The sequence below is a fragment of the Rhinoraja longicauda genome, chromosome 7 (assembly GCF_053455715.1).
Source record: "Rhinoraja longicauda isolate Sanriku21f chromosome 7, sRhiLon1.1, whole genome shotgun sequence".
Taxonomy (NCBI): domain Eukaryota; kingdom Metazoa; phylum Chordata; class Chondrichthyes; order Rajiformes; family Arhynchobatidae; genus Rhinoraja; species Rhinoraja longicauda.
Genome location: NC_135959.1, coordinates 57039499 through 57051885, shown reverse-complemented (window position 1 = coordinate 57051885; position 12387 = coordinate 57039499). Strand labels below are relative to the sequence as shown.

At 38.8% G+C, this 12387-nt stretch overlaps 1 protein-coding gene across 2 annotated transcripts in view; it reads right to left on the bottom strand.

Moving 5' to 3' along the window:
• Nucleotides 1-963: 963 nt before the first annotated feature.
• The window catches only part of pcf11 (PCF11 cleavage and polyadenylation factor subunit), a 28420-nt gene continuing 16996 nt past the window's right edge, over nucleotides 964-12387 (bottom strand). Inside the window, exons 7-17 of one of the 2 annotated variants that reach the window (XM_078402647.1) lie at nucleotides 11813-11996; nucleotides 11177-11422; nucleotides 9385-11057; nucleotides 8607-8709; nucleotides 7759-7872; nucleotides 7549-7651; nucleotides 5048-5231; nucleotides 4606-4761; nucleotides 3354-3446; nucleotides 2861-2896; nucleotides 964-1884 (exon numbers count right to left, since the gene is read on the bottom strand). In XM_078402647.1, coding sequence (XP_078258773.1) covers nucleotides 1675-1884; nucleotides 2861-2896; nucleotides 3354-3446; nucleotides 4606-4761; nucleotides 5048-5231; nucleotides 7549-7651; nucleotides 7759-7872; nucleotides 8607-8709; nucleotides 9385-11057; nucleotides 11177-11422; nucleotides 11813-11996 — 3102 coding nt within the window. In that variant the 3' untranslated portion in view covers nucleotides 964-1674. Of the gene's footprint in view, nucleotides 1885-2860; nucleotides 2897-3353; nucleotides 3447-4605; nucleotides 4762-5047; nucleotides 5232-7548; nucleotides 7652-7758; nucleotides 7873-8606; nucleotides 8710-9384; nucleotides 11058-11176; nucleotides 11997-12387 lie in introns of both variants that reach the window. The other variant, XM_078402646.1, reaches the window with a different exon arrangement.

Below are 12387 nucleotides of genomic sequence, written 5' to 3'. Positions count from 1 at the left end.
CTTAAACTATACTTGCACAAGTACAGTAAATTAACCAGAATGGTACCAAGGGAGAGAAAAAATGTTAATGCATCTTGTATATACAAGATTAAAAGCTGAGATTTTTTTGATGTCAGGCATCTGAGTAAACAAACTTTTAGTAGAATCTAGAAACTTTTAGAAGAATCTAGGGCACGGGAGTTTACATCATTTATAAGACGGTAAATATTTTACTCAAAGGCTGATAGAAGTATGGGATACCCACAAACATTGAACTCACTTTGATTTAAATTATAGATTAATCACCATTAAAATATTTCAGAAATAAAGATTAGAGTCAGAGATCTTATTGAAACATAAGATAATTAGGGGATTGGACACATGAGGCAGGAAACATGTTCCCAATGTTGGGGGAGTCCAGAACAAGGGGCCAGTTTAAGAATAAGGGGTAGGCCATTTAGAACGGAGATGAGGAAGAACTTTTTCAGTCAGAGTGGTGAAGGTGTGGAATTCTCTGCCTCAGAAGGCAGTGGAGGCCAGTTCGTTGGATGCTTTCAAGAGAGAGCTGGATAGAGCTCTTAAGGATAGCGGAGTGAGGGGGTATGGGGAGAAGGCAGGAACGGGGTACTGATTGAGAGTGATCAGCCATGATCGCATTGAATGGCGGTGCTGGCTCGAAGGGCTGAATGGCCTACTCCTGCACCTATTGTCTATTGATCACATGTTTGAGAGCCATTAAAGCCTTCTCCTGCTTCCATGCCACGTGAATTTAACTTTCTGAAAGAATGCTAATTTAAAACATTTGCATTTAGTGAGTACCACAATTAAATTGTAGTGTGGGCAAATGTTATACATGTGACCAATTAGAGAAGTAGTATATATGGTTTCCAAATTGATCAATAGATCATCAAACTTACTATTTTCCAATTGGGTATTTTGTTCATATTGATTTACAGAAATAAAAACAGAAATATTGTGTGCAGGTGGTTTATTTAGTTTAGTACATACAAGATTAACTCTAATGGTTTAACACTGCATTGTTCATTTCCAGGTGCATAGAATTTTAAGATTGATTAATTTATCAAAAACAATTGGTAATGCAGCCCACAAGAAAAAACAAAATAACTTACATCGGGTAAATATCAATAGTTTTATTTCTATTTTCTCAATAGTTCAGATCCTGCAAATTTAACAGATTTCCTAAACAAACCAATGTATTCATTTTCATTGCACCATAAATATTTAAAACTTAACTTAAACACTGCCTCAACTGTACACAAAACATTTCAAAAATATTTTATTTTTTTTAGAATTTACATTCTTACAAAAAAGCAACATTTTCATTCCACAAGTGCATTCACACATCTGCAGCACTCACACAGTAATGCACACCTGAACTGCACATGCAGTTGAACATACAAATACCAAAATGTATTCAATATTTAACTTCAACTGAGATCCCCGTCTCAAATAAAATATAAAACAAATAGGGGGTTCAAATTTGACGTTCCTTGAAGGTAGAATGTACTATTGCTGCTTTGCATGTTTCCCAATGATTTAAAACATAACAAGAGGTAGTGTCACTTCAGTGTTGTAAAATAGTCACCCTCATATGAAAGGATACATCAAATCCAACCAATTTTCTTCCTTTGCTAAAGTCTGTTAAGTGAAAAGAAAAATCACTTCATAAAAGACTTAGACCGTATCCATTTTCACAGTTGCAGTATCTTTTTCAGTTTTAATGTCCGTTAACACACTGCTGGAATCACTCTCAGTACTTTTACAGCTGTTGGCAAGATCAGAAGCCTTGCCACAAACATCCAATTGTTCCTGTTTAATAACTGAATGTAATGGATTTTCCAAAGGAGCATCACTTGGAGATGGAGTTGAATCTGTAAATGAAGCCTGGGAAAAAAAGGGAAAAATGCAGTGAATTGAATTCATTTTATTAGCCAAGTATGTATACATACAAAGAATTTGCCTTCGTGCTTTGCTTGCAAGTAACAACACGATATACAGTAAACAATTAAGAATAAAACATTATAATTTAAACATGTGAAGAATGAAATAAAATACCAGAGCAAAAGAAGGCTACAGACTTTTCGTTGTTGAGTAGAGCTACTGCTCATGGAAAAAAGCTGTTTTTATGTCTGGCTGTGGCGGCTTTGAAAGTCCGGAGTCGCCTTCCAGAGGGAAGTGCTTCAAAGAGTTTGTGGCCAGGGTGAGAGGGGTCAGAGATGATCTTACCCGCTCGCTTCCTGGCCCTTGCAGTGTACAGTTCATCGATTGGGGGGGGGGGGGGGGCGGAAGGTAGCAGCCAACAACCTTCTCGACTGATCAAACGATGCACTGCAGCCTCCAGATGTCATGCTTGGTGGCTGAGCCAATCCAGACCATGATGGGGAGGTGAGGACAGACTATGATGGCAGTATAAAACTGGACCACCATTGCCTGTGGCAGATTGTGTTTCCTCAGTTGCCGCAGGAAGTACATCCTTTATTGGGCCTTTTTGACTGTGGAGTCGATGGTTGCCTCCCATTTAAGGTCCCTGGAGATGATGGTTCCAGGGAACTTAAATGACTCCACAGATGTGACTGTGGTGTTGTTGATGGTGAGTGCGGGGAGGGGGAGCTCTCCTAAAGTCTACAATCAATTCCACTGTCTTAAGAGCATTGAGCTCCAGGTTGTTGTGATGGCAGCAGGACAGTAAAGCAATGCTAAAATTTACTGCAGCTGAATTTAGTATTAAAAATTAAAATATAATTTTAAATTAACATACAACAGCCCAAGAGGAATTTAAAAAATAGCACATCCTATCAGTAAGGCACTACGGTTACCCTGGACTTGAATATTTCAGCATGAAAGAAAACTTCATACTCACATTTTTATAATCTTCATAACATGCTGGATGATATGTCTAAAAAGAAAGATAAATATTAGATCATATTTCAAATAATAATGTTAGACATGAGACTGCAAACACTGGAATTTTGATTTTTTTTAACTGCTCGAGTAACTTAATAATGTGACATGGATATAAAATTCCACATAATCTGTAAAAATAAATCTGGCTTCTGCAGGCATCATAGACATTAATATTCAAAATTATATTTTATAAATGGGTTGGAATAATTCTGCCACTGATAGCGTAAAGGTTCCACCAAATAGTCATTAACAAATCAATTCTAGTGTTCATTTGCATATTGCATGTTTGTTTTATCCTAAACTTTTAAAAGATTACCTTGCAGGAAAAGTACGCATCATATCACATACAAATCATTTTACATTGCGAGTTACATGCACAAAAGTCATTCATTATCTTTTAAAACAGTTGCTGATATAACATTATCTGTCCATTTATCTTTCCAGCTTACTGTATTATCCACACGAAGTGCATTTTTCAGATGCCACTCTTCTTCATCTTCATCCCAATACTGCTCAAAAGCCTCTTGACAAATTTCACAGACCTACCAAATTTAAAAAAAATCATTAACACCAAGATGACACGAAACGATGCAAGTCATGAAAGCGCAACTCCAATGACCAAATACAGCGGACCGAAGTCGTTCTGTTGCAAGTTTTCTCACTTGAAATGGTCTATATTAGAACTACAATTGGGCACCCTCCCATTGAAAGGATGAACAATTGTCAAATTGTCCAGCTTCTTAATTGATCTATCTCCTGCTGTAAACTTGGATATCCTTCCTCACTGCCCACTATACCAAATATTTTGGTGCCATCTGCAAATTTGGCTTGCACTATTATGGTCTGGTTTACCTGGCATAATAGATATTTTAACGTGTATTTTTTGTTGTGTAGTTGGATATAAAGTGCATGTAAAGCTGCAGCTTTAATTAAAAGAATTTAATTATTCTGGTGCATATAAAAATTAACACTTGTCTTAGTCTCTCGTCACAGGCTATCAAAGGAGACAGGCTTCCAAAACACCATGCTTTCAACAAGGCAGTAAAGCAAGACAGGCAAAGAAAATAAATACAATCCATTATTCCAAAGTGCACCTATTCTTTGGTTTCATTATAAAATATTTGGCAGACAACTTATATTATACTTGACCTCAAGCACGTCCAGATATATAGCGATACAGCACACTTATGTACCGTTAAATGGGTCAGCTTTAATTTGAAGTAATACGAGTAGTTTCTGATAATCATCAGAACTGTATATACATTTCCAGAATAAAGACACACTACTGAAGGATGCAAAATTGCTGATAGTCAATTGGCGGAATCCTTTTGAAAAGACAGAGGCAAATTAATTTTACCTGGCTTGCTTCAGCTAAGTTAAATATTTCAGCAAGTTTCTGAATAACCAAAATGTCAACTTAACTGACGCCATTTTAGGGCAGCACATTTGACTGACAACTATAAATTTATGCAGTTCTTCAAGTCAAGCAACAGATCCAAAAACTGCAGAAATCAATGGGCATTGTAGTCATCATTTTTAAGCTCACTTTTCTTTTGCATTTTAATTCAGTTACTGTTATCAGGGATGCCTATGACCCCAACTGAAAACATTTGCAAATATAGCATGTCATTCATACAAATTCAAGTGATCAAAAATTTGATAGTCATGTTTTAATCTTATGTATTTCAGTACCAACCCTACCTCATGCACTCCTGCAGGTCCAGCAGGTACACTTTGAAATTCCTTTTCCTTTGCAGCTTCTTGCGTTCTTTGCACAACCTCTTCATGGACCTTCTCAAAGAATTGACTTTTAGCACGTTCTTCCAGGTCAGCAATTTCTTCATATTCTATCCAGTCCTGCAGGTGCGCCAGAAAAGTTTCAAATAACGACAACCAATCTCAAAGCCCCCATTTCTCGTTACAAGACAGGCAATGAACCTGCCCCCATTACCTCCTGGAATTTCCAAGCAATTCTCATCATAATGTTTATATTTTGTGCAGCTTATCTACCATCAAATTTATATCTATTTTTATAACCTCTTTGCTCTATGTCCAGGTATCCCCATTACCACAATACACGAGCAAAACTACTAATACAAAAATCTTGAATGCTGTAAACATTTTGTTAATTTAAGGAACATACCGTTAAACTGTAGTACCACTTTCTGTAAGTTATTTTCTTAGTTATGTCCTTTTCCATTCTGTTCATTCGGTAATGCCAGTCCAAATGGTCTGCATAAACATCAGTTTGCGATGCTGTGAATCGCATTCCACAAGAATAGCACTGAATGCCTGTGTACAGGCGATTGATAACACCATCATATCTCCTATTTTAGGAAGAAAATTAAGAGTGATATAATAAACATCTTCTAAATGGAGTTAAAAAAATATTTCACCAATATTGATAGACACAAAACACTATATTATTTTATATGCTGTATACCATGTTAAACTCTTCACTATACCCACAAACGTTTTGCAATTCCAATATTGTTTAAACTTGGCTCACAGATTTAAAGCATTTTTTTTAAAAGAACGTGGACCTTTCTTTAAAATTCACTAATGGCTTCTATCTCAAATGGGCAAATTAGGCAGCTACTTTCTATCCCAATACTTTTAACTCTCACAGCTAGAATTCAGGATGCTCCTACTAAAGTAGATCCCGAAGTAATCCACAGGATTCTGGTCTTAGAGTTGCGTTAGTTAAATTATATTCAGCTAATTCAATTTAACAAACAAACACTTTTGTACAAGAAGATTGTAAATGTGTGCATGTGCTATACACGTAAAAAGACCAGAATGTTTTTAAACATTGTGTTTGTTAATGCCCTCCTGAATCAAGGGAGCAAAGTCCTATATATTACTGTTTCCAAAGGCTGCCAAAACAAAAGCTAGGACGTTTACCCCGACTGCTCAGTAACATCCACTACAAAACCACTCAATTTATCTCCTTAACCGTTTAATTACAAGAGGTGCATTAGATTTGCTACCTTGTTGAAGTAAAGGAAACAATAACTACCTCGCAAACCGTTAAAAATACTTTGCATGTTGGTTAATGAAATCTTTGTTTATTCAAATTAGTGATTAATTAGCAATTTATTACTTTAGCTCAAAATGTCAACAAAATGTTTGAGGGTGGTGTAGGAAGAGAGAAAATTACTGCAATTATACCCAAATCCTTCCATCAGACCCCTTAGAATAATCAAGTTCCTCTAGGAACCTAGTTCCAACCATCTACAGCTGCTTCGTCAAATACCTTCCTCTGTCAGAAGGCCAGAGGAATGTTCGTTGATTACAAATGTCAATTAATTTTTTGAAAGTCTAATTGCAATCTTGATTTTAACAGTACCTTGGCCAAATTCATATTAATTTTAATTCATTTTCTCCCTCATCGTCTTCAACTGTAGGAAGTCTGCGGATTACCTCCGTGCAACATATCTGAGTAGATTCAGTCAATAATGTACCATATTTTCATTTATTTGCTACTTATTGATTTGGGAAAATATCTGAAAGGATTCCTTAAGGCAAAACTTGATTTACAACAGCGCAGCTTAAATCAGAAGTATAAAAATACTGTTTGTTATCCTTTCAAGTTTAGTTTAGTTACTTTAGTTTATTGTCACGTGTACTGAGGTACAGTGAAAAGCTTTTTGTTGTGTGCTAACCAGTCAGCAGAAAGACAATACATGATTACAATCAATTCAAAGTCCGATCAAGAATAGTCTGAGGGGCATCAGAGGTAGATAGTAGTTCAGCACTGCTCTCTGGTTGTAGTAGGATGATCCAGTTGTCTGATTACAGCTGGGAAGAAATTGTCCCTGAATCCAGTGATGTTCTGTTGCTATTTAATATCATGGTTGACCTCGTAGCTCAATAAAACCACATAGGCTCCATGTACTTTTAATTCATTTGGTTAATTAAACTTGAATTTAATGTCAACAGTTGAAATTAAATCATGTACTGTTTTGTGGAAGAGTCCAAACTGTGATCACTTAATTTCACAACTGAAAAAAGGTCAGCCTCCAGTCATAGACGTTCTGTTCATTTTTTTGGTTCGCCATGTGTTGGGTTTCTCAATTAGGGCCTTCCCAAATTCAGGGAATAACAATCTTGTTTGGCCAGATTTCTCCAAATGATTCAACACCTGGGAGACCAGAAATCATTTCAGTGAATCCCATGCTGTCATACATTAAAATACCCTCCCATAACTTCACATGACTGCAGCCAAGCTCGAGATTTCCCTATATTCCATTGGCCTTTTTATATCCTATAAAGTGTCATTGTTTCTTTGGATGTCCACTGCTTCTGATTTTACTTCTCGGGTGGCAGTGATGTAGCTAGTTGAGCTGGTATCTCACTGTGCTAGAGATCTGGATTTTGTCCTTACCTCAGGTGCAAGTCTGCATGGAGTATTCAATCAAACATTATTTTGGTTATCTTAGAATTCCTTATTTCCTTTTCAAAACGCCCAGTGACCAAATGAGTGAGAACAAAAAATAATGTTCATTTACAGGAATCAATGATAACTATGATGGTGAAACTGGTCTGCATTTTGATTAGGTTTCTGCTGATCAACAGAAACTGGATTGAGCAAAAATTAAGAAAGTTGAAATCATAGTCGGTAATTAAGTAGAAATTGCTTACTGCTTTAGTTCCTCAATCTTAAAGTTGGTAAGATCTGGAATGTTTTCCTCATTTTCTTCTTCCTCATCATCTTCAACTGTAGTGGAAGCCTGGGATTCATCTTCTGGAAACACATCAGACTCCAAATTCATCCAAAAGCCCACAACACCATTCCTTTATAACTCACGTTATTTCAGATTTGAAGGTGAAAATAATTTTATAATAACTCACGTGTTGGGGTGGAATCCACAGTTGACTTCAGAATTCCTGTTGAAATCAGCTTTGAAAACAGCTCATTCACATCCAGCTGCCCCAAATGATTATCCAAAGGTGCAAAGGATGATCCTACGATTTAATAATACAATTATATATTGAAATAAATTATGACTCTAACAGTATAGCCTCAAATATATAAGTGCTGTTATGTTGATCTAATGGTGATAAAGTCCAAAAAGTTGCTATTAACCTGCATGAATATTATACCAAAGGTTGCTGGCCATTTCAAATACAAGTTAATTGCAGTTTCACAGAAAACAGATCAGTGTAATGCAACTTAAAATGCAAGTTTTTTCCCCATCAAACTAGATATCAATTTAACTTCCAGACGACTTAGATCTCAAGACATTCTTTTGCAGAACATTAGCTCTTCTATTGTAAGATTCAGACACCTACGTCTCTATCCCTTAACCAGAATGGTTACTTCTTTGAATGGAGGTCAAACAGGTTCCTTCCTCTATGCCTCAACATATCGATAGAACAGGGTATATGAAAGTGCATCCCCCAGTCTGAAGGTCTTTAACCCAAAACATCATTCCATTCTCTCACCGCCCTCCCCCAAATGCTGCCTGACCTGCAGAGTTCCTCCAGAACGTAAGATTCAAGCACTACAATCTGTTACCTCAACGCAAATTCAAAGTTGCAGATAACATAACTTTTTCCTCATGCACTTGAATTATTGTGTTAAGAGATTAAGGTTGGTTGCTTGCAAAGCAAGATACAAGACTTGGCAGAAACTTGATATCATTAAACAGAAAGGAAAAATGAAAAAGCAGTTAAATGTATTGGCAGAAATGTTTTACCTTGCTGAATCTGTGTAACAGGAACAGAAGATTGAGATGGCAGATACTGTTGCCCTTGACCAAAAGAAATGTGATTGCGGGGAAAACCAGCCAGGGCATTAACCTACAAAATAAAGGAATGCAAGAGATGAAAACAAGCAGATTGTACAAATGTACACGGCATCATAAAATGCCGAACATGAAGTTAAAAACAAACTGCTAGAGTACCTAGCTGGTCACTGCAGGGAAATGTACACACATTGCAGCTCTCTTCGGGGTCATGACCTTTCTTCAGGCAGATTCAGGTAGAATGGTCACTACTCAAAATGTGTCCATTTCAGTCCACAGCTACTGCCTAATGTGCTGAGTTCCAACAGTTTGTGTTTTGCATAAGGTTCCAGCATCTGCAGTCTCTCTTAACAAAGTTTCTCTTCTGCTTCAATATTTGAGCCTCATCTCCTAACCTGATGGGGCTCAAATGCCAGGATAAATATTTAATTCAGCATTCTGCTTCAACTCTGCAGAACCTTTACTTAAATTTGACCAGATTGCATTTATGGATCGGTATGTGGCAATAATAAATCTAAACCATTTATGTCAAGCTCCACCATTATCACCTGATGTCCATAATAAATGCTGCATAAAGTGCAGTCGCCTCAAATCTATACCAGCTCAAACCTAACCTTATAGTTATATGCGATTGTTGTGGGGACCTTCTGAGCTCCAAGACCAGTATTACACTTACAAATCCATATCCAAACCACTGGAGATTAAAAAATAGTAATTTGAAGGTACTTACAGTCTGTAGTTGACGAGACAGGTGTTCAGGTGATGATGAAAGGTTACTGTTATAAAATGTTCCACACGCCGGATCATATTGGTCGTTATTATGTGGTCCTGCCAATCGAGACATTGGTGTCTGGCCATCAAAGCAAGGACCAGCTGTTGGCACATAGGTTGGATTGGCCAAAGTTGAGGCTCCAGGTACAGCAGATTCATTAAATTGAGATCCTTGAGGCATATTAAATCTGGGTCCAGGTTGACCATCAAATCCTCTTGACTGATATTGCGAGCTTTGAGGATGATTATTAAATAAATGACCAGTGACACTGCATCTGGGATCAGGATGCCCTGGAGCCCCACCAAATTGTGGCCCACGGGAACTTTCAAAATATGCACCTGGCTGGGCACCAATAATGTCAAAACGGGTTCCTGCAGGACCATCAAAACGAATAGCAGATTGGCCTGGATGACTGCCTGCTCCATCGAAGTGTGCACCAGGCTGTCCCATTTGTGGGGCATCAAAGCGCACACCACACTGTGCTGCACGACCACCAGGACCATCAAAATGTGCACCAAGTTGTCGTGGACCATCAAAGCGGGTAACAGGCTGCCCTAGACGTGATCCTGGACAATCAATGCGCATATTGGGTTGCCCAGACAGTGGACCATCAAAACGCAAATGGGGATGTCCTACAAGACCATCAGGTTTATCAAAACGGATGCAGGACTGCCGTGGATGTGGGACGTCGAAAGGCATGCCAGGTTGCCCAGGATGTGGATCAAAGCGAGGGTGTCCTAGATGAGCTCCAGGATTGTCCAATTGTGCACCTGGCTGTCCTGAGGGCTGCCCAAAACGCGAGCTTGGCTGGCCTGGGTGACCACCAGGACTGTCAAAGGGCCCAGGATGCGAACCATCAATGCGGGTAGCAGGCTGTGGACCCTCGAAGTGCACTCCAGGCTGTGGACCACCAGCAGTGTCAAACCGTGCCCCAGGCTGCCCGAGATGGGGACCATTAAAACGCACTCCAGGCTGACCGAGGTGTGGGCCATCAAAGCGTGGGCCAAGATGCCCAAGGCGAGGTCCATCAAAACGTAGTCCAGACTGTACCAGGCGAGGGCCATCGAAATGTGGCCCAAGTTGCCTTGAGTGCAAATTCTCAAAACGCAGCCCAGAACATGGGCCATCTGGACCTTCAAATCGCACACAGGGCTGTCCTACACGCAGGTTGCCTGGAGAATCAAAGCATGCAGCAGGGTGCCCTCTGTGTGGACCATCAAAACATGCTCCAGACTGCCCAAGACTTTCAAAGTGTTTACTTGGTTGACCTGGAATACCTTCAATCCAATGACCAGACTGCTCAGGGCCATCATTAATAGGCTGGACAAGTGGCTCAGGGAGATCCGGCAATCTCACCCTAGATCCAGTAATATGCAAATCACAGCTTGGAGATCCATCCTGACCAAGAACCCATGCCCTTTCTGGTTCAATGGTTTCATCAGTTCTTATTTTATCCACATTCTTTACCGATCCAGATTTTCCTGGCAGTGATCTGTCACTTAATCTCTGTGAAACGTCACCGGATCTCAGACGTGAACTTTCAACTAGGCCAGCACCCCTCTGCGGTGCATCATAAGCCGATCTTTCTTCTGAACGACGGTCACGCTGTCTTGGCTCTTCTCTTTTTGCGTCTGGTAAAAACAAATATTGAATTATTTTGAATCCAATTAAAAACAGTAAATCACAGTAAATTGGGACAAGGCAACAAAGAAATATAACCATGAATTATCAATTACTCTTCTGAATTTACCTGATCTCTCTCTTGGACCAAATTCTTTGAGATCTTTTTCAGATTGACGTGCCCCTTGCCGCTGATCTTTATGTTCACTTCTTGTCAGCTCTGGTTGTCTCATTCCATGATTAGAATCTGTTTTGTATCGATCTTCAGGAATTGGTGAACTTCTTTTAGTTGCCAATGCTTCGTCTATGTGTTTTTTGCTATCACGCGTGTTACTTTGGTTTCGCTCATCTACTATAGGACTCGTATGCTGATGTGCTGGGGACACACGATCACAATGTTTGTCATGCAACTGTCTATTATCACCAACAGGAGAATGTCTCGCAGTTTTATCACAAGATTTTCTTCTTTCTGAATGCCTTCCTTCACTGTGATGCCCACTCTCACCTGCCTCTCTTTTTTCTCCAAGTTTCCTTTCCTGAAAAGAACCTCTCGCGTCATGCCTGCTACCGCTCAGATTTGGGGATTTGTTTCCATGATCACCTTCTCTTATACCAAGATAGCCAGATATATCCTTCTTATGACTCTCTCTTGCTTTCCAGCGAAGTTCTGTATCAAACGATTGTTCCGATTGAACCCTGGTTCTTTTTAATTTAGACATATGCTCAAGGTAGCTCAGTTCTGCTTCAGATAAAGATGTGCCTTTACCTTGGGTTCTAGTTGGAGAATCTCCCTTTAGTTCAGTTTTGAAACTCCTGGGAGAAACGTGGGGTGCTTGCCAATCACCAGACCTATTCTTTTCCTCTTGGTATTGGAACAATTGATTGATTTGATGAGCAACAACCAAAAACTCATCGTAACTTATTTCTGCAGCCGCTAGTCGTTGATTTGCCTAAAACCGATAACAAACTCGATTAGATGAAAAAAATGAACAGTATTTAACATTTAAAACATTTAATCATAGGAAGGAAAATAGCGGTTGAACCTGTACCAAGCCATCACAATGTAAATGAATACATGCAATATCAGATTAATTAAAAATCAAGGCCACCGATCAAATAAATAAATTCAAAAACCCAATCTCAAATTTAAGAGACTTTTTTCTAGCCTCTTCAACCCATTGAAGTTGTTCAACCATTCAGGAAGAGAAGAGTTGAAAGTGACCACTATGGTTGTATACTCTTAGTAAAAGGCACAAGTACAAAAGGGATTAGAGATTCATTGTTGCTATTGAAAATTCAAACTTTTGAGCCAGTCCTATTCAATTAAAGTTTGATCTGTAT